Source organism: Camellia sinensis, chromosome 3 (assembly GCF_055761805.1).
Source record: "Camellia sinensis isolate YWXY chromosome 3, ASM5576180v1, whole genome shotgun sequence".
Taxonomy (NCBI): domain Eukaryota; kingdom Viridiplantae; phylum Streptophyta; class Magnoliopsida; order Ericales; family Theaceae; genus Camellia; species Camellia sinensis.
In genome coordinates, this window is record NC_138963.1 from 37,102,957 (window position 1) to 37,125,321 (window position 22,365).

At 36.0% G+C, this 22,365-nt stretch overlaps 2 protein-coding genes across 2 annotated transcripts; both read left to right on the plus strand.

Annotated features, from left to right (window-relative positions):
- The first annotated feature begins 6,492 nt into the window (after positions 1–6,492).
- On the plus strand, positions 6,493–21,292 carry LOC114266668 (Basic-leucine zipper (bZIP) transcription factor family protein). Its single transcript, XM_028207586.2, has 6 exons — positions 6,493–7,219; positions 15,848–16,009; positions 16,142–16,219; positions 19,631–19,696; positions 19,935–20,000; positions 20,066–21,292. The coding sequence occupies exons 1-6, from the start codon at positions 6,896–6,898 to the stop codon at positions 20,756–20,758; spliced, it is 1,389 nt and encodes a 462-aa protein (XP_028063387.2). The 5' UTR covers positions 6,493–6,895; the 3' UTR covers positions 20,759–21,292.
- Positions 7,280–14,645, plus strand: LOC145822462 (uncharacterized). Its single transcript, XM_082919528.1, has one exon. It carries the CDS (start codon positions 11,287–11,289, stop codon positions 12,109–12,111), a length of 825 nt encoding a protein of 274 aa, XP_082775654.1. The 5' UTR covers positions 7,280–11,286; the 3' UTR covers positions 12,112–14,645.
- Positions 21,293–22,365: the final 1,073 nt, after the last annotated feature.

The window sequence follows — 22,365 nt, forward strand, 5'->3', positions numbered from 1 at the left end:
GCCCTCTTTGCTTCTGTTTTTGGCTCTTGGTCCGAACTAAAAGTGGCCTTATTTTGGCCTATACTTCATGTTTAATTCACACTTTTTTTCTGTTTGGTGATTATTTTATATACTTCATGTTATAGCACCTTTTGAGCCTTGTCTTGCATCACATTTTTGGCATATTTGTATACTGATTTGAGGTCTTCCATATACTGTAAATGTTCATATTTTTGGTCCATCTTCATTGTTGTAGAAGGAAATTTTCCATTTTGGGTTTTGCTTATACCACTTGCTTCATTACCCCTCTTTTGGCCCCTATTCTTGCATGCTATTTTTCCCCTACCTATACTTGCTGTTTGGCCATGTTTATAACTGTGAAAGTGCATCTTTTGGGACTGTCTAGCTTCTGTCTTTGCATTGCATGTCCATGTTGTGCATGTTTGGCATAGCTATAGGCCATTTCGGGTGCCTAATGTTGCATTTCGGGACATTTCCTTGCATTTCATGTCATTTTGCTTCATTTCGGGACTGTTTTCCCCCATATTTTAGGGCTGAAATTCCATTAGTATGCTTGCATATCATTTTTGCCATATTTCATCACATTTTAGCATCGCCTCGGTTTGCGTGCCCGTGTGCACGCATTTCGAGGCACTTCATTTTCTGCCATCGGCATCTTATGTGAGTGTGGCTGAGGCTCTCTCATGTTAGTATAAGTCCATGTTGCATTTTCCATGTCATTCGCATCATTTTGCCATTGCCTCGGTTTGCGTGCCCGTGTGCACACATTTCGAGGCACTTCATTTTCTGCCACCGGCATCCTATGTGAGTGTGGCTGAGGCTCACTCATGTTGGTATAAGCCCATTTGTCATTTCCATGCCATTTCATCATTGCCTCGGTTTGCGTGCCCGTGTGCGCGCATTTCGAGGCACTTCTTTTTTTATCCGACGGCATCTTATGTGAGTGCGGCTGAGGCTCTCTCATGTTGGTATAAGTCCATTTATCATTTTCCATGTCATTACATCATTCTATCATCGCCTCGGTTTGCGTGCCCGCGTGCACGTATTTCGAGACACATATCATCGCCTCGGTTTGCGTACCCGCGTACACATATTTCGATACACTTATCATCGCCTCGGTTTGCGTGCCCGCGTGCACGTATTTCGAGACACATATCATCGCCTCGATTTGCGTGCCCGCGTGCACGTATTTCGAGACACATATCATCACCTCGATTTGCGTGCCCGCGTACACGTATTTCGAGACATGTCATTTTCTCAGTTTGCGTGCCCGTGTGCACACATTTCGAGGCATCTCATTTTCATCATATTCTGCATTTTCTTGGTTTGCGTGCCTGTGTGCACGCATTTTGAGGCATCTCGGTTTGCGTGCCCATGTGCACGCATTTCGAGGCATCTCATTTTCATAGCATAGTGCATACTAGGTTGTATCTTAGATCGCATTCTGTCATTTTCTCAGTTTGCGCGCCCGTGTGCACGTATTTCGAGGCATGTCATTTCCATAGCATTGTGTATGTTAGGATTGTATCTTAGTTGCATTTCATGCATGTCATGCATATTGCATCATGTCCGGAATAGGAGTTAGCCCGGGCACGGGAAACGAGGTACATTTCGTACTCCGAGTGACGGAATGTGTCTCAATTCCCCAGTCACCGACACTCCGAATTATCCATGATGGAGTTAGGTTTTAGCTGTAGTTTCATGTGCATTCATCCTATATTGAGTTGTGCATTTCGACTCCTCGACCATCATGCCTCGGTATGCGTGATTGGTGGCACGAGGATCGAGACATGCATATATTTGTGCAAATACATTGCTATGCCCCTTTCCTGCTCTCTGTTGCAGCAAAACCAGGAATCAGCAACTTTCCGGGACTTGGCACGCTTTTCAAGAATAACAGGTGTAAACAGAGGCTAATTGGGGCATTCCGGTGGATTTCCGCGCAAGACAGTCCGGACATGCATCATCCACCAGAAGCAAGGCAGTCCCTGGCTTGCACGCCAGTTTATTTGCTTTCTAGTTAATTCATTAATTAATTAGAATTCTGTAATATTTTGGACTGTAATATTCTTTTATTTTGGGGACTGTAATATTTGGACTGTATTACTTATTCGGACCCTCCGAGTGAGGGCACAACTGTAATAAGTGTGGGTGAGTGTGATGTATGTCTTCCAACCCCACGTCTTTCTCCCTTTTATTTATCCGCTTTTGATGGTTAGATTAGGGCATATTTCAATTAGCATACAGTATGACAGCATGTTTGCATCATTCATCTGTATTGCATGCATCGGGCTCGGCGCATCATACTAACTGCATTGTACTTTCAATTCCAAGTTGAATACATGTTAGTTGTAGCATTTCATATGCCATCTTAGAATAGTCGAGCCTACTATAGTTGCATTTTGCATGTGTTGCATTAAGCATTTTTGTATATTTAGGATCATGCATGATTTCTAATGTAGTTTCTGTTTTTGGCTTGGAGTACTCGGTAAGCTTTATGCTTTAGCATCCTTGCATGCGTGTGAATGAATGCCATGATAGCATGCTTACCATGAGGCTATGTGCTTATCTGATATATCTGCCTGAATGCCTGTGGGTGAAGGTTGGGTTATCTGAATTGGAATGAATCATCAAAATGTTTCAAGCCTACCTGCGGGTAGCAAACCATTTTAAAAAACAAACATGAAATGTTTTGTTCCAAATCGGGCGACCCGGTCTATACTTATATGCTGTGAGCATCACATAGTAACCTAGGCTAATAAACCGGAATAAGAACACACAAAGTTTTCAAAAATTGATATCATGGTTAGTAGAGGCCGGTCTATGACCGGGCGAGCGGGGGTGCTCACGAAGTGACCTTCCCCAATCGTACCCAAGTTCCCGAGCCGAGGCAACTTTGGTGATGACAGACACGTGGTCTTTTGGCACCGAGTCAGGGTTTCCTAAATTTCCCAAAATAAAATATTTAGGTGGCGACTCTGTATCTGGCAAAGCAGTCCATGTTTGGCACTACTTTTTCAAAAATCTGTTTCTCAAAACGATTTGCCGGATTTGGACTCTTTGGTTCAGATTAGGAACCGTGACATTTCAAGAGTCCGAGCTGTAGTGACCCCAAATGAACAGAATGGGAGCTTAACCCTCCCGGGGCGTTCGGGGGACGTCTACAATAACACAAAATACAAACAATTGTGAGACAAAATATCTAAAAAAATAAAAGCAACATGTAATGATGATATAAAAGTACACCTGACGTTTTAATTAGATGTATAACCAGATAAATCGTCATAGAAGGGAAAAACAACATTTATTTTTCATCACAACAATTACATAACTCAATATATAATTCTAATGCCTCTCACTTTTTCACGCGTCTAATTCATTATCAATATTAGAATGAATGCATGAACCAAAAAAGGGAACATTTGAGAAGAGAAAGAGATGGAGTTTGAGACTTTTCAATTGTTGAAATCTATTAATTAATAGTTATCAGGTTTTAATGGTCGAACTTCTAATATTTGTTAGCCATTAAAGCTAAATTCTTTGGTTTCATCTATATTTAATTGATAATTTGAGAGTGGACATGTGGTAAGTCTTTACACAAATACTTGACACATTTTTTGAGCATTATCAATGAAATGCACAGTTCTCTCTCTCTCTCTCTCTTCTTCTTCTCCCGCAATTACAATCTGTTATTTTTTTAATAAGATTTTATAGTTGTTTTAGATATTTTGTAATATACAAATTATTTTTTTTGATTTTTTATAAAAATAATTTAACAGTCCCATCACTAATCATAGTGTACGAGAGAAGTTGAAAAAGGGTGCAATAGTATATATAGGAGAAATCAAAAAGATTTGTGGGTTGAAAGAAATCAATAAATGCTGAGTTTTTTTTTTTTTTTTTTTTTTTTTTTTTTTTTTTAAAATCAAAAAATTAGAAAGTTAAGATTGGAATATTACAACTCCTATAAAACTTGTGAGTTAGAAATCTTATTTTCTTTATATAATATATAGATAAAAAATTTAATTTAATTTTTTTAAAAATTATTTTTTCTAAAAAAAGTAAATTATACGAAAAATAATTAGCATTTTAATGCCTTACCAAAATTTGATAGATTTTCACATTAGATTTCACACCAATTAATCATGGTCAATCAAATTAAATGACGATAATGCCTGGCTTTTTTATGAAATAATTGAAATAAAAAAGAGGAATGTTATGTATCTCAAACATTTTATTAAATATTTTATTAAATCTCTTATTTGAGGTGGGATTTACACAAATTCACATATGCGTAGATCCCACACTCATGTAAAAAGTTTGGTAATATATTTAGTAGAATATTTGAGGTCGTTAGTATTACTCAATAAAATATACAAATTAAATTTATCTATAGTACACCTCGAGATGGGTCTTGACAAATAACAATTCTACACATATATAAAAATAAAAATACAAAGTTTCACCGAAGGTGAAACAAAATATGTAAATCAAATTTATTTTTTATATGTGCCGTTTTGGAAATCAAAATAAAAAGTCACGTTTTTTTATCTTTGGTCTAAAAACGCAAGTGACAAAAACGCAACAAAATTGGTTTGGGAAGTTATAAAAACGCAAGTGTGAAATTATAAATTGGGGCCTATGACAAAAAAAAAAAAAAAAATTCCCTATGTTGGATGAGGGTATTTTGGTCATTTTAATTTGATTTGACACCATAAACAAATATTAAACTAAAAAGCTAAAAGTCAGCTTTTTACTAACTTCTCAAATCATTTTTCAAAAAGCTAAAAGTCTTGGTAAAAAGTCAAAAGTCAACTTTTTACCAATTTCTCAAAAAACCCCAAACCTTATTACATCACGCTGAGTTTAAATTATGTCATATATTTTAAAAAATAATAAAAACCTTAAAGGATTTGTCAAAATTTCTAAAGTAATGTTAGGCATCACAAATATTTTATCAAATGTTTCATATGGGTGTGAGACTCACATAAGATCATATGGTGTGAGTCTTACACTTATGTGAGACATTTGGTAGAATATTTAGAATCTCTAGCATTTTTTAAATTTTTATGTGAGACATTTGGTAGAAATTTTGACAAATCTTTTGGAGTCTATAGCATTACTAATATATTTTAAGATTTTTTTGGTTATATAACATTTTTTCTTGACAAAATTAAGGTCTACAAACCCATAAATTTACCAGAAGTTAAAATTAAAGGCTTAGATCTATTTTTGAGGTGGATCCACAACAACAAAATCAAATCTACACCATTCATTAGAAAGTCTGGGATAATTTATGGATAAAATTCATGATTTACAGATTTTTGTGTTTGGTTTGAGTTTTTTGGATTAAAGTTTTTTGAAAATTGTGTTTTTTGATTTTCGTATTTTTTTGTTTTTAGTGAATATTTTTAAAATTTTAAACATTTTTTTTTACTTTTTTAGATACACCATATTTAGATGTATCTAAAAAGTAAAAAATTTGTGAAAAAATATTTTTAAAAATTAATCAATACATAAAAATATAAAAAATGTACTGAATTTTTAAAAGGTTTCTTTTACAAATTTTTTACTTTTTAGGTATATTTATGTTAGGTATGTCTAAAAAATTAAAAAAAATTGTTTAAAATATTAAAAAATTCAGTAAAAACAAAAAAATACGAAAAATAAGAAAGTAGAATTTTCTAAAAAGAGCTTTTGGAAAACTCTAACCAAGCATGCTGTTTCTGTAAATTTTTGTAAACGGGAGTTTTTTTTAGATATTTGTTAATTTTTTTAAATAATTATATATATTTTACCAAAATACATTTCATAAAAAATGTATAAGCATTTCAAGTTTTATTAACAGCCAATTACATAATTCATTAAAACTATATACTTGAGTTAAATTTTATAAATTCCTATTCAATATTTTCTCTATAAATTAATTCAAAAATGTTATGGACCATGAAATATTTACCTAAATTTTTTTGAATAGGATAAATGTATGATGAAAATTGATTTAGTATACGGTAAAATCTACTCATGAAATAAATGTGAGCCATTAATATAAAATTTTGATTTTTATGTCTAGATTTGTTGTATTAGTGATTTTAATTTTATCTTATCATAATCTAGGATAAGTTCTCTCCATATGTTCATCTCTCCCTACCTCTCTATATCTTTTTGGTAAGTCCCAATTTAGATCCGTACCAATAATCCAAATCGTCTATTTTGTAAATTTCATAATAAAGTTTTCCCATATAAAAATTGATCTTTATCGAAAAATTATAAACTTAAGAAAAAAACTTATTTTATCGAAACATTATGAATTTAAAAAAAAAAATCTCAAACAAGATGAGATTTTTTCTTAAGTTTATAATTTTTTGATAGAATTTATTTTTTTGTAGAAATAAAATTTATTACGAAATTTATGAAATAAATGATTTAAATTATGAGTATGCATCCGAATTGGAGCTACAATAGGGGCATGGAGAGGAATGGAGGGAGCCTATCCCATAAGCACACGAAAGAAAGGCGCATTTTAGCAAGAGAAAATAAAGAGAGAGAAAAACCTAATCCACGTTTCCACTCCCAAAAAAGACACGTGTCTTAAGTAAGTCCCACCGACTCGTTGTCACTCCGAACTCCGAAGTAACTTCCTCGGCACGTGCAAAGTTCGCACACTTGAACCGTCCTACGTGGCCAAAAAACTATACGTGTCAATCGCACATACATGGGCTCGACTATGGAAAGTGATCTGGCAACGACACATGGCACTGCCCCTGCATGAGAGAAGAGAGAGTAGAGAGAGAGCATTCCCTCACAACACAAGCCAACCCCCTTCCTCTTCTCTCTCTCTCTCTCTCTCTTCACTTTTTCTCTCACTCTGTGTTCTTCCATGGACTGAAAAACCATGGACTCTGAGTTGAATCACAAAGCAATGGCGACTAGGGCTTCGACTTCTTCCGATTCCACCTCCGTGACCTGGTCTGACTCAGAGGCAGCGGCGGCGGAGGAGGAGGAGGAGGATTGCGGCTGCGAGAATTCGGAATGCGGTGGCGACGCGATGATTAAGAATGAGTTGGAAGCGGCGGAGGCTTTAACCTCCCTAGCGCATTCGACTCGGTGCTCGAACCAACGGGCTGGCCCGAGTCAGCGAGTCAAAACCGAGTCGACCACAGTCGACGCGGTGGCGAACCTTGAATTATCGTTACGTTTGCCTTCAGATCCCCCGGAGGTTTGTTATTATGATTAATTTATCTACATATATGTTTTTATCGATATCTATTGTACATATTTGTATATATATAAATATTATATATATACACACACACAACAGAGAACACACTCCTGATATTCATATTCACAATCATAAATGTGTATATTTTCCCAATTTGTGCTTGTTAGGTTTTGTGGTGGTGGTGTTGTTTGTGGTCCTGAATCATAAACTTTAGTTTCTGAAATCAATTTATTGAAGACTAGTACTTTTCACTAGATTAATTTAAGGGATGAATTTTAGGACTTTTAAAAGCAAGTACAAAGTGGTAAATTTTATACGCATTAGTAATTAAAGTTATAATTTTTTTCATGAATCCGTAATAATTTTTCATAGTACCACTGACAGGTAATTTTCCCATTAATTAATTGTTTGTTTACGCTTTTTGTATGATGATGATGATGATGATGATGATTAAACATGAACAAAAGAGTGCCGAGTGCAAATTGTGTACTTTTTCTATCAGGAGAGAGGAATCACTTTTTAGATACTTTCTGCTAATAAATTTATTAAGGAAATTAGGGATCAAAGAGTGGTCTCAATGACTTTAAGAAGCATATAAAATTTTAGAATATATGCCAAGCGGGATTACAAACCTTGTAGTCCATTTATGTAAATTCCGTAATATTCACTTGTGTCTTTTTAAGCATTGAGTGGTAGGACAGATGGATCTAGTTGATTGGATTTGCTGTCATTAAGTTATTGGTTCTTAAATTTTATCACAATCCTTCAAAATGTTAGCATACGCAGATCATGCAAGTGGAATTACATCATAAAGCACTATTATGTAAATTCCAACAGATGCTTGACATAAGTGATAGTCCCTCACCCCATCCCAGAATGTTTTTTTTTTTATAGATATTTCATTCATAAATGATACCTCACCCACACACAAACAAACAAGAAAAAAGGGGAAGAAAGTAATTGAATAAACCCCCACATACGCTTTTCCTCCTTATCATTAAAGAAAAAATTCCACCCGCATAACAAGTTTCAGCCCTGTGGCCATTTCCATATAGGAAGAATGAAAATTGTTCAAATTTCTTCTTTTTGGTGAAATACCTAGAAGTTTTTGTTTTGGTTCCTTGATTTTTGGTCACACTAAGCTGAAGATTTGTATTTTTGTTGGAAAAGAAGAAAATAAGATGGAGACTTATAAATGATATAAAAATGAAGAAGAAGAATGGGGAAACAATTAAAACAAAACTATGAATGCCAATATGACTAGCACTGTTTCAGCCACAACTACCACCATTGCTAATACCATTACTATTTCCGTCACTTCCGATGTAGGAACACCCATAAGGCCTAGCAACGTGAAGTAAACCATCAACAAGATGGCTTGTCTAAGTTGAGCTTTATAAGTAGTTACTAAGTAGATCCTTGTTTATTTAAACTTGAGTAGGTAATTTGGTAAATTTTACACTAGACTACATAACTCACTATTAAGTAGATATTTCACATAATGTATGAGTAGTATTTTTGTGCTATTTTAGAGAACGATGAGGAAAAGCTCTCTTTAATCACATTGAACCACAAAAGTAACCAAAAGTAAGTATCTTTTCAATTCCCTCTTAATTTCATTTGCCTGTTGTTAGTTTTCCCAATTTTTTCTACAGTCACCACGATTGTTGCCACAAACTCCAGGCTTTGCCATTGCCACTGTGTTGCCATTGTATTGGCATTGTTAACAACTCTTTTATCATGACCAACTACCACCATTGCCACCACTACCCAACACTACATCCACCATCATGACACAACAACATGTTTGTACCATGGCCACCATTATACACGTTAGTGTCGGCACCATTAACATCTAAATCATCACCATTATATAGTTATTGTCAACACTTTCCTTCCTTTTGTGTCCTTGACACCATGACCACCATAACTAATATGCCCAATCCTTCATGTCATCGTTATGCCCAATCCTTCATGTCATTGTTATATGCAAACCCCTAAAACTACCATATCCAAATGTTTATTATTAGGCTTAAAGTTGTTCCATACATTATGTCAGAATTCAAATTGCATTTAGGTAGAATTTGATCTCAAATGGAAAAATAGCACCGTCAAACAATGAATCCAAACCCTTCATCACTATATCCAAGCCTTCATGTCATCATTTCCAAACCCTTCATTACCACAATTACCATATCCAAATTTTTATTATTAGGCTTAAAGTTGTAATCATACATGATATCAAAATTCAAATTATTTTAGGTAGAATTTGATCTCGAATGGAAAATAGCCCCCCACCAAACAATGAATGTGAAATTTCTAGTTCTTAAATTAAGTAGACCAATTTTATTTTGCTAAACCAATCGTGCCTTTTTATATTTTAAAATACTTCTTAATATATATTTAAGTTAGGTTTTGAGGTGACCAAGTCTTGAGGTCATTTGGGAAGGAAAGGTGGTTTATTTTGCTTTGTAAGAAGGGAAAGAATAATGGACTACCGGTGCTTCTTTTAATTTAGTTATATGATTAAATGCTTTTCCAAGTTTAGGCTAACTTATATTTGTGAGTTTGCGTTTAACAATATTATTATAACTAAATTTTTCTTAGCCTTTTAATAATCTCTAGAGGTGGGGCTTGTAAGTTGTGTGTCAATGAGGTAGTTGCTTGTAAGCTAAGTAGCATAGATACGAACACGCCGACACAACAATATTAAAAAAATGCAGGACACGATATGCGTAGGACACATTAAATATTTATATTATTTTATAAATTTATTATGTGTTAAATGTATGAATATCCCATTATTCAGATTGTGGCGTTTACCCTTTGCCTTTTGTGGGTTACATAAGTGTCTGATGTTGGCAACTGGCAGACTGAGGGCAGTGAGTCTACAAAGGTGAAGATAATTCCTAAAATTATTCAAAGAATGAAAAACAACAACATAATACTAATTAAGATTAAAAAGCATATATTCTATAATTTAAATATCAAGATGTTATTCATGTAACAATTGTATTCTAAAAAATACAAAATCATTGTAGAACGTTGAATTACACATGTATGCATTCTTTTAAAAAATGTTTCAAAACATATTTAGAGTGCACGAGTTGTATTTCGAAGAATGCAAAACATTGTTGGTTACTATGAAGAGATTCATACATAGGTCATTCGGAGTGTTTAAGAAATGTGGTCAAATGTCTAATATTATAAATTTAAAATTTTTATTAATACAAAATGAAGAAGTGTTGAACAAGTTCTTAGGATTTTTGTTGAGTGCTGGTGTCTCTAACATGACACACTTCCTTCATAGAAATGTTCATGCTTCGTAGCTTGTAAGCTATTTTTTCACATTTATTAAAGTTGTTTGCCATCATCACCTGTACCATAGATTGACCTTATATTGTGTTGTTACAGGGCTATATTATCTCTTGTGGAAGGGGCTTTTTTGGATAAACAAAATTTATATTCAAGTATTTCTTGATATTCCTATTTTCCTGTTTTTTAGGGCTTGGTTTTGAGATATGTTAATGAAATGGACTCAGGTATGGATGTCGGGTGCGGGTATGTGTCTAAGTGTTCGATTCATCTTATTCCCATGTTTTAATATGTTTCTCAATGTTAAAACCTATCACCTACTTCACCCACTTAAACCTACTCCACTAAACCTAACCCACTACACCACTACCACCTCACCTACTCCACTAAACCTAACCCACTACACCACTACCACCTCACCTACTCCACTAAACCTAACCCACTACACCACTACCACCTCCACTTCACCTACTCCTTACCTACTACACACTCACCCTCTTCTATATATAGGAATCATGAATCATTGTAATAAATATAACATTATGATCAATCAATAATACATTAATTTTTTACATGGTATCAGAGCAGGTTTATAACCTAATATTTTCGCTTCACCGGCGGGCGGCAACCTCACCTTAGCCGTCCGCCGGACCTCAACCAAATTCCGCTAAAGTTTTCTACACGGCCTCACTCCGCCGCCGTATTTCACCGCCGCTCATCTTCCTCCGGCCAAATTCCTCTCAAACTCCATGTCTTTGCCACTGCTAGGCAGTCGGTCTATGCTTACAGGAGTAAATGATGTCAACACCTCTGTATCAGAAGGAACTTGTGATACTGTCCATACACAAGTAGATTATGACACCACTCTGGAAGACTTAGTTGCTCAGGTGATGGTTCCTGTAAGATCCCCAGCCGTGGCATTTATTGTCACTAATGCCTTGATGTTGCGTATGCCTTTTGAAGCTCTGGCAGAAACATGTGAGGCTGATAGATCTGCTTTCGACATGCCCTTACTGCTATTTGTAGCCCTTGTAGGGGCCACAGTTGGAGGACTGCTTGCAAGACACAGGAGAGGAGAATTGGAACTGCTGAATGAGCAGTTGCGCCAGATCAATGCAGCACTAAGAAGGCAAGCAAAGATCGAGTCTTATGCCCCCACTCTGAGTTATGCTCCTGTTAGTGGTAGAATACAAGAAAATGAAGTAATTGTTGATCCAAGGAAGCATGAATTGATTTCCCATTTGAAATCTGGAAAGAATTTTCTGAGGAATCAAGATCCAGAGAAGGCATTTGTGGAGTTTAACGCTGCTGTGGCTGTTCCATCGCCATGGGAAGTACATGACTGTGGCTGTTCCAAACAGATTCATCTCATCTCTCTCTCTCTCATCTTTGATGTGGTGCCCAAGGATGTCAACACTGCTGTGTTGTTTTTGAGAAGAGTCAGAAAACTTGCAACGAAATTCCTCTCTCTCACTTTACTTTTTCAAACCCACAGCTCCTTTTTCTTTCACCACATGATCCCCTTTCTTTTCTTTTCTTTATTTTCCACTTTCAAACCCACAATCCTTTTTTGAAATCAACCCACTCAACTTTCTTTTATTTTAATATATATCTATATATATATATGTTTATTATAACATATTGCACAGATTCACAAACCCATTTTCTTTTCTTCTTTTCTTTATTTATTTATTTCTTTCTTTTCATTCCTTTATTACATCTATACCCATATCCATCATCACACTCTTTCTTTATTTATTTCTTTTAATCACCTTTTGCACCTCCCTCACCGACTCCCTCACCACAAAATAGAATTTTTATTTATTTATCTTATCTTTTTTTTTGTGTTCCATTTTTCACAATTAAAAAAAAAAAAAACAAAAAAAAAAAAAAAACAAAAAACAAAACACAAAAAAAAAATAGCTTTGCACACCAAACCATATTTTATTCATCTCAGGGATCAACCCCGATCACAATTTTACACACACAAAAAAAAAAAAAAAAACCCAAAGATTTGTTTTCTTTTCTGTCGACGGCCACCCACCGACCTCACTTCTTCGCCTATTCCGCCGGTCTTTTCTTCTTGCCTCCGTCCTGGGCGGTCCTTGACGGTGTTGCCTCCGTGTTTCCCACTCCACTGGGTACGATCACTACTCCCTGCTCCTCCACTGCAGCATATGGCGGACCTCCAAAACGGAACATCACGGTGGCCTTCCGCTTCAGCTCCTTATTTTCCGCCTTTAGCACACTTATCTCTGCTCGCGCATCCTTATACATGCGTTGGAGCAAAGCCAGCTGGGAGTTTAACTGCTGCACCTCATTTGCCCTACTCTGCAGCCGGTTCGACAAGTTTGTAACCGCAGTCATGGTTTCCACACATGACTTCAATGTATACTGATTGGCTTCCACATCCGACTGCACTGCCATTCTTTGCTCCACAGACCGCATCGGAAAGTTCAACGGAGCAAACTCCGGGGCGCTTGGTTGAGGTTCCAGTGCCATCGCACCAGTTCTCTCTCTTGTTGACTCGTTGAGGTCGGGAAAGAGGGTGAGCAGACCGCGGGACGACGAAGCCATTTTCTGGGCAACAGAGTGTTACAGAGTATCTTTCTCAGCAAAACGAAGAATTTTTCAGAGGTTTCTCTCAGTTTTTCTATCTCAGCTTCTGCCTCAGCCTCAGCCTCCGTCTTGGTTAAATAGCCGAGGCAGCCACGCGTATCGCGCGCCACTTGACGCCAGACGACAAACGGGCGCGCCAGCCAAGGCACTCACATGCCTCGCCATCATATCTGGCACGTCTTTTTATGGATTGGGCACGCCTTTTGATGGCACGCCTTTTTTGAAAGATTGGGCACACCTTTTGAGGGTGCGACTTTTTAAGGGTCCGACAAGACTCTGTAAACTGTCCCGACATTGATTCCGGTTAGCTCCTTCAAGGGTCCGACAAGACTCTGTAAACTGTCCCGACATTGATTCCGGTTAGCTCCTTCAAGGGTCCGACAAGACTCTGTAAACTGTCCCGACATTGATTCCGGTTAGCTCCTTCATGGGTCCGACAAGACTCTGTAAACTGTCCCGACATTGATTCCGGTTAGTTTCTACAAGGGTCCAGCAAGACTCCGTAAACTGTCACAACAACTATCACAGCATTGTCTGCTACAACGGTCCGACATGACCCCATAAACTGTCTTCTACATCGGTCTGACACAACCATCCAGTATCCTCTACAACGTTATGACACCACCATACAGTGTCTTCACCATCGGTCTGACACGACCATACAGTGTCTCCTATCTTCTTTTCTTTTATGTATTCGTCTATTTTCTTATTTTGTTACTCTCTCCAAACTCAAGTTGGCTAGTTCCTATCCCCCTTGAGTTTGCGGGGGGCTGTTAAAACCTATCACCTACTTCACCCACTTAAACCTACTCCACTAAACCTAACCCACTACACCACTACCACCTCACCTACTCCACTAAACCTAACCCACTACACCACTACCACCTCACCTACTCCACTAAACCTAACCCACTACACCACTACCACCTCCACTTCACCTACTCCTTACCTACTACACACTCACCCTCTTCTATATATAGGAATCATGAATCATTGTAATAAATATAACATTATGATCAATCAATAATACATTAATTTTTTACACTCAATATTTCTATTCATCTCATTTCTATGTTTTAATATACAGGTCTCAGACAGAGATACGACAAAATATTCAAATTTCGTAATATGCTTTTTTCATCTTCTACGTTTGGATACTTAAATGGTATTTACAAGGTGCCATAGAGCATTTCACATATAATACGAGAGTTCCATGGATAGTTTCATGGTAAAATTGAATGTGTAATTTCACATGTCGAAACACATCCCCGTACCCCTTCCACAAGTGATGAGTATTCAACACGACCTGTGTTACATGGACTCTTCTATTTCCCCCACAATACCCGTGTCCACCGGATATGACATGGATAAGGGTGTGGGATATGTGTCCGACGCTCGTACCCAATTTAGACACTCAGATCCTTTAATTTGTGACAATATATGAAGAAAAAGAAACTTGCATTTGTTAGTAAAGCAATATTTTTAGGCTCCCACATGAATTAGATATAGAAATTTCATATTTGTTTCTAAATCATATTTAATTTCTAATATATTTCTACATAATTTAAATCATCTCATCCGAGAATATTATATAATATGCAATATATATGTACATATGACGTGTCCCCGTATCCATATACAATTTTGGATACATACCCCAAGATCCTAAGATTTAAATTTATGAAGGTCTGACGCTTGGATACACACCCGCACCCGACACTCGCACCCGAGTCCATGTAACATAGAACACGACTACTTTATACATTTAGAAGAGTTCATGTAACAAAGGCTTTGAGATAATTCACGGTTTTGAAGTGTTGCCTATTGGAAATTTCAGAAATTAGCTCTAAAGTCTAAACTTCGGAAAATTCTGGCCATTTGAGTTTTATTCTACCGATCTTCTATAATAGTCATTAAAGCTTCTAAATGACAAAATCATGCTGATGAAAATTTCAAACAGAGTCTTGGGCATTAGGTTAAGTATTAGAATTTCACCGACTCTAAGAATTATTGAATAAAGGTATTTTCTAAATTTGGAGTCAATGTTGTGTCTATACTGACTATTTGGCATCTTTATGAATGGAGGCCGAAACTAACGTTACGGGAGATAATTTAAAAAAAAAGAAAGAATGTAATGCAATGTTATTGTAAGGTATGATTCACACAGGTTTAACAATTTGACTTGCTTGAACCTTGTTCCAAGCTTAAGAAAACTTCTAACCTTGGTCAAGAAGAGACATGGATTTTCAGGTGTCCTATTTTTAATTGCCTTGTTGCAAATATACCTCTCATATTTGTTTCTTAATGCCATGATAAATCCAATGTCCTATTAAAGTTTAAACATAGCTTCACTCTCTGATCATTGACTGTCAATGATAACTTGTTTTGTTTCTGTGTATGTGGTTCGATTTTATATTCATCTCTTTGTGCATATTTATTTTTATTATGCGTTATGTTATTTCATGAAAATTTTAGAACCACTTGGCCACAGGTTGAAGAGAACATTTGCGTTTTTCCATATTTTGCATGTACACTCTTAGGTTCCTCTTTTTGTTCATAGTTTAATGAGATTGTTTAGCTTGCTGTGTAGTTTCTAGGAGGTTAGCCCACCGGCTAATTATGTAAAATTTGCACCATCATCAAATTGCAGTACTTTGTTCAGGACTTGAGAACTGTTTTTGTTTGTATCAGGATCAAGCAGCAGTTGCTCAGCAGCAATGTGAAAATATATGCACTGTAATGATGGAAGGGGCAAAAGTTGAGCAGGATGCTGAATTACCTGAACCAAGTCCTAAGTGCTCCACAAGTTATGCATCTTTTAGTGGCAGCAAGTCAAGAAAAAAGTTGACTGAGGTACCTAAAGTTCCAATTTCGTTCTATGAATTTTATTATTATGCTCATCATATCTAATATACGTTTCAATTTCCTTCTATGAATTTTATTGTTATGCTCTTTATATCTAATATAAGTTTTTTTCTCATTCAGGCTGAAAAGGAAGAAAAGAGAATACGCAGGGTTCTAGCGAACAGAGAGTCAGCTAGGCAGACTATTCGTCGTAGACAGGTAAGCTCTATTTACTCAATCCAATACATGTGTGGTTCTTAAAACTGTCAACTTGTGTTGTTTTCCATTGTTTTCTGGTTGGCGGAATTGTGTGTTTTCGTTACAATTCGCCATAGGCAAGTGAGCTCTATTTACTCAATCCAATACGTTTGTGGTTCTTAAAACTGTCAACTCATGATATTTTTCGTTGTTTTTTGGTTGGCGTAGGCAAGAGAGCTCTATTTACTCAATCTAATACATTTGTGGTTCTTAAAACTGTCAACTTGTGATATTCTTCGTCGTTTTCTGGTTGGCAGAATTGTGTGTTTTTGTCTGGATAGTTCGTGTTTTATTTCTGCAGTGAGCATGTGTTGTGTGTTTTTGACCCTATTTGTTTATCATTAGCTTCGCCTTGTTCTGTACCTTGTCTGCCATGTGTGATAGATGCATAAGCAATGACGTGTGACTGTGACTTGCAGCATGATTACACATCATCCTATTGACCTACACATGTTAGCCTTCAAGGACACGTGTATGGTTCACGTGTTTGGTCATAACAAGTAAGTTCAAAAGGACCGACAACACTGTGTGTGTGCTTAAGCCTCATTACCGTGGTAGTCATACTGTTCATGTCTCATAACTAAAAATGCAGTGGTTGTACTGTCTGTTCTATTCCATTTTGGTGGATCTTATGAATCTAGGTCGAGATGTAGGCCCAGGTATGCCGAGCCATTCGGCATGCGTTGTAATATTTTGGGGATTTTTTGGGTCGGAGGCTAGAGATGGAGGCTTCATTGAGATGTTGTTCCCCATGTAGGGGTGGGCTGCTTTAGTCCAGTCCTACTGAAAGAGATACATTGCCACTGAAATTTTGTTTTGGAGGTCTCCTGAATGAAGAGACAATCTTAACAACCTAACTGAATTCTGACAAAGCCTAACCAATTCCCTAAGTATACGACGACCATCCCAGATAGTTAGTTATGGCCACGTACTCACCTTCTATATGTCGAAGGTGGTACTCCATTATATCATTGTTAAGAGTACATCATTTTAAGGTTGAGGTCTTCACTAGAGCTCTGTAATTTAAGCTCTGGTTCTCCTCTGCCCCCCTCACCCTCCATCTCTCTCCCATTCACTGTCATTGTCTTTGGTGCCTCTGATGTATTTTTCCACTCTCTGGTGAACCTACTCGGGCAACCTTTCCATGAGGCACTATCCTGCTGGGTGGTATAGTTAGCAGGGAAGTTAACAAACAGAAAACAGAATTCCGAGTACTAAATATATACACTATTGAATTAAGGTGAATACTGTATCATTGCTTCAAGAAGCATGTATAACAGGGAATTTTTTCCACCATGGTAGAACACCTACTAAGGATACAGGGTAAACCTTTCTTGCTGTTTAATGCTCTATCTGCACTGTACTAGTGATCTTGCCAACTTGTTTTTCTACTCAGCATCTTATGGTTCGAAAAGTCTTGCTGCTTAGTGATACATGGATTGGTATCTCCATGCTGCATGTTGGTTTTTTTAGTGGAGTAATAGTTTATCAAAGTTCAAGTTCATCCATAATCTATATCACCAAGTCTTGTTGAAGAAATACTTGGGCTTGGTTGTAAGGCATGGTAATTTGTTTTGTTATTATTGGGTGGTAAGATAGTGAGAGGACTACTTTAACGCACATTTATGCTGTAGGCATCAGGTACATTGACGTCCACAAAATCTTGTTCTCTTGGGAAGGAAGAAGTTAAACAAAAGTTTCTTTTAGGGTTTTGGTATTAGCTAAGCGCGAACACGAACACGGGACAATACATGGACACGTCGACATGAAATCTTAAAAAATGTAAGGCACAACACGTGAAGAATGTTGCAAAATATGTAGTTGTATATATTTATTATAAAGCATATACAAGGATGAGTAATTATGTCATATATATGAAAATTTGAATAATAATTAGTGTGTTTGGTTTCAATTTTCTGAAAATTGAGTTTTTTGTTTTTTGTTTTTCGTATTTTTTTGTTTTTAGTGAATATTTTTAAAATTTTAAGCAATTTTTTTTAATTTTTTAGATGCACCATACTTAGATGTATCGAAAAAGTAAAATATTTTTAAAAAATCAATAAATATACAAGAATATGAAAAATATACTGAATTCTCATATTTTTATTTTTTATTTTTGGTATTTAGTGAATTTTTTAAAGATTTTTTTTCACAAATATTATACTTTTTAAGTGTATTTATGTTAAGTATATCTAGAAATTAAAAAAATTGCTTAGAATATTAAAAAAATCAGTAAAAACAAAAAATTTTAATTTTCTGAAAAGTAAATCCTAAAAACCTAAACCAAAATTTTATTTATTTTTTTTTTTTTGTGTGTGTGTGTGCAAGTTTAAAGGAGAAGAATGTGTATAGATTTATGTTGTTTCTCTTTTATTATGGGATTCTAAATTATTTTATTCGAACTTATATTGTGTTTCATGTTTGTCTAGGCGATAGACACGTGTTCACCAAATGTCTAAAACATGTCTAGAGTCTAGGAAATTTGGTAAAATAAAATATGTTTGGACATGTGTGTTGGGAAGTATCCAATGGGTGTCATGTTATGTTGGTGTCTGACACGACATGCCACCTTCTTTGAATTATTCGTGCTTCTTAGGATATTAGGATCAATATATATATATATATATTTAAAGAACTCAGCTTTGAAGTCAACTTTTTGTTTAATCTACCCCGTTTTCCTACAATATGCTTCTATGTGGATAATAGATTTTTAAATCCAAATATAGGAGCCGTACCTGTGTATTCTTTTAAAATATAAAAGCAATTGTTTTATGGTACATAACTATGCTCTTCATCAAATTCCGTACCTGTGTATTCTTTTAAAATATAAAAGCAATTGTTTTATGGTACATAACTATGCTCTTCATCAAATTCCGGTAACGATATGGCTTATGACACAGGATCCAAGTAAAATAGGAATATACACCTCTAGATGACTGAAGAACCAAAAGATGCTAGTATAATACAGGGATAGTTTCAAGGCCTTGCATATAATTCCATTACCAAAAGTAGTAAGCTGATTTATATGAAAACAATATAAGCAATTTAGCACATGCCCTTGAGCATTAAATTATTAAATTAGAAAAATGTAATAAGTGTATGCAAGGTGGAAGTGCAGGTATAAGTACATTAGCAAAACTTATAAGGTGATTTAATAGAACCAAAAAATAATAATAAAAATGAGGAGAAAGTAATAAGCATATGCAATGTGGAAGAGGAACAGTATATACAGTGGTCATAGACAGAGAGATCCACTTGATTGTTCTTTTAATTTACTCAGGATCTAGCTCTGATGTTCTTTTTTGTTTGCAAGGTGCAACAGATTATTCTTCACTTATTACTATTAAGCTCATGCCTTTTCCTTTGTTTTAGGCTAATCATGCGGAGTTGACAAGAAAAGCTGCCAGTCTAACTCTGGAGAATCTGAATTTGAAACAGGTAGGTAGTGTTCCCTCCCTTGGATTTTTTGGGTATCATTGTATTTCATGTAGAATGGTGCTACTTCAATGGGAACCATGTGGTTGGCAGTATTATCAAATTGTTCTTGCTTATGTACAGAGTTTCTGGGTCCACCTTCCCGTATATTTTATTCGTTGCGGTAGTTCTTGAGCTTTTAAATGCTAACATCCTGGCTTTTACTGAACTCATTGCTTCTGCTGACAATTCTATTGGGCAGGAAAAGGAGTTGGCTGTGAGTGAGTATGAACATTTAAGGAGCAGAAATGAATACTTAAAGGCACAGGTAATGATTGGTGTAAGATGTTTTAATGTTTTAAGAATTCAATAACATTCTTTCCTACTTTGCAGATGGCTATGACGGAGGGTGAGGTAGAGGAAACTAAAATAGATTCAAAGTCGACCAACGCCGATATATCTACTCCTCTATGTCCATATTTCATATATAATCAACCCCCATATACACCATTTCTCTGGCCTGCTATCATTCAACCTTCAAATCCCGTACAAATAAAAAATGGGTCTCAAAATTCCATTATTGTTCCGTCAGATGTTCCCATGCCAGCCATTGCCAAACCCAATTCATTTCAGGAACAAGAAAATCCCCAAAATATTAACGGTCCAGGAACTCCCTTGTTCATCATGCCATGCCCTTGGTTCTTCCCTTTTCCTGATCATGGGAATGGACTTCAATCTAGGCCATCCTTCGATCTCAACGATGAACAAAATGAAACTTTGATGAATAACCAAGGTAGTGCTAATTCATCTTCTATTGCACATGTTGAGAAACACCATCATTCGTTGCCTATAAAAGTTAAAACTGAAGCGTCTGGTTCAACAGAAGCCATGCCTGCTAACGTAGTGGTTTCTTCAACTGTTAGTCATACTGTAACTGTATTGTCAGAGTTGAAACAAGATCTAATAGTCTGCTCAAGTAAAAAAAACATGGATGCGGTTGCAGCAGCAGCAGAGGCCAGGAAGAAAAGGAAGGAACTCACGAAGCTAAAGAACCTTCACTGCCGTCAGTTTCGTATGCGCTGTTAGCTTTTGAAGCCGCAATTTGGTTTGTAAACCCAGATTTCCCCTGATGTTGCCTGTGCCTGGAAGTTGCTGGATCAAAATCTTTAAATAACCATGAAGGCCTTGGCAGGACCGTGAACCAGTTCCCAGGTGGGTTTTTACATTTTGAAGCGTTACTCAAGCTGATGGGCTTTTCGTGTTTCTTATAGGATGTTGTAGGGATGGTTGGTTACTGGAAATCTTAGTATAATGTGCATATTGTCTGTATGATATAATCAGAGTTTTGAGAGTCTAATAGGCCTAATAATAATTGGGAAAACTATATGCAGGTGGGAGTAGGGGAAAAAATTACCAACACAGGACTTACACCCCAACAGTATTTCATTTACACCCCATCACAGACACACTTGCACCTCTCATGTGTTAGTAATTTTATTCCCCTTCTCCCTTCTCCCACCTGTATGTAGTTTTCCCATAATAATTTTGTTTTTAAGAGAATGTTTCTATTTTTTGGGAAGTAATTCTATGCAAGAATGGTTAAATTTTCCAGTTTTGCTAGCTTTGTCTTAGAAAAGGGTGACATGTTGAAGCCTTGGATTTGGAATTGGAGATTATAATCAGTCGAAAATCTGAACTGAGATGGCTTTGAATTCTATTTCCAAGGCTTTGGAGGCTTCGGATTTCACTTTTCATGGTTGCCAAATATGCTCTCAATGAATTTGAACATTTTCTTAGAACCATTGAGTTTGGATATAATCTATTACTCTGACTTGAGCTGAATGATAATGTTGTTTGGCTGTGGATTTAATTGCATGTCTGGAACCTTGGCCTTTAATTTTATTAGTGTTTTATGGCATTATTTTCTGCAATAATGTTACATTTATTATTATTTTTATATGACATTTGGTATATGATGCACATAACTTGAGAGTGGAGCTTGTCTTCTTGATAGGCCTACTTTTCTTGTTCAACTGGGTTTGTCAGTGGACTAGATAGCAGGGTTTAGAAAATGACTTCTGAAGAGCCTAATAGCTATTGGGGTTATTAAGGCTAAAGTATTGTTTGGGATAAACTAAATAAGTATATTTTTTGATTTTTTTATGAAGTATGGGTTAGGTATATGTTGGGTTTGAAGTGATGTGGTAGAGAAATGATGTGACTTAAATAAGATGATGCGACTTAAATAGGATAGACACTTTTTGACTTTTTTTTATTATGCCAAACCAAGCCTAAGTTTGACATCTTTGAAAAAAATCAAAAAGTTAAAAAGTCACTATCTTATTTAAGTCACATTATCTTATTTAACTCACATCACCTCTCTATCACATCACTTCAAACTCAACCCATATTTCATAAAAAGTCAAAAAGTACACTTATTTAGGACATTCTAAACAACCATAATTTTGAATATGATAACTGACATCGACCAAAAAAGAGGCTCTGTTTGGAAGAGTTTTGGAATTGTAATTCCATCTCTTGGTTTGCACATGGTATTTGGTTGCAATTTTTAAAAATTAATTTTATACTCACTTTTGAAAACTCCTTTTTAGGTGGGAAAATTTGGTTAATCGGGTCGTCTCTCCGAACGTCCGGCTGGTTGACTGGTTGGTTGACTAAAGCAATGTATTTTT

Coding starts and splice junctions, on each gene's coding strand:
- LOC114266668 (XM_028207586.2), top strand. CDS start 6,896: ATGGACTCTGAGTTGAATCACAAAGCAATGGCGACTAGGGCTTCGACT. Junction 16,220..19,630: donor AGACTATTCGTCGTAGACAG/GTAAGCTCTATT, acceptor CCTTTGTTTTAG/GCTAATCATGCGGAGTTGAC. Junction 20,001..20,065: donor ATGAATACTTAAAGGCACAG/GTAATGATTGGT, acceptor CCTACTTTGCAG/ATGGCTATGACGGAGGGTGA.
- LOC145822462 (XM_082919528.1), top strand. CDS start 11,287: ATGTCTTTGCCACTGCTAGGCAGTCGGTCTATGCTTACAGGAGTAAAT.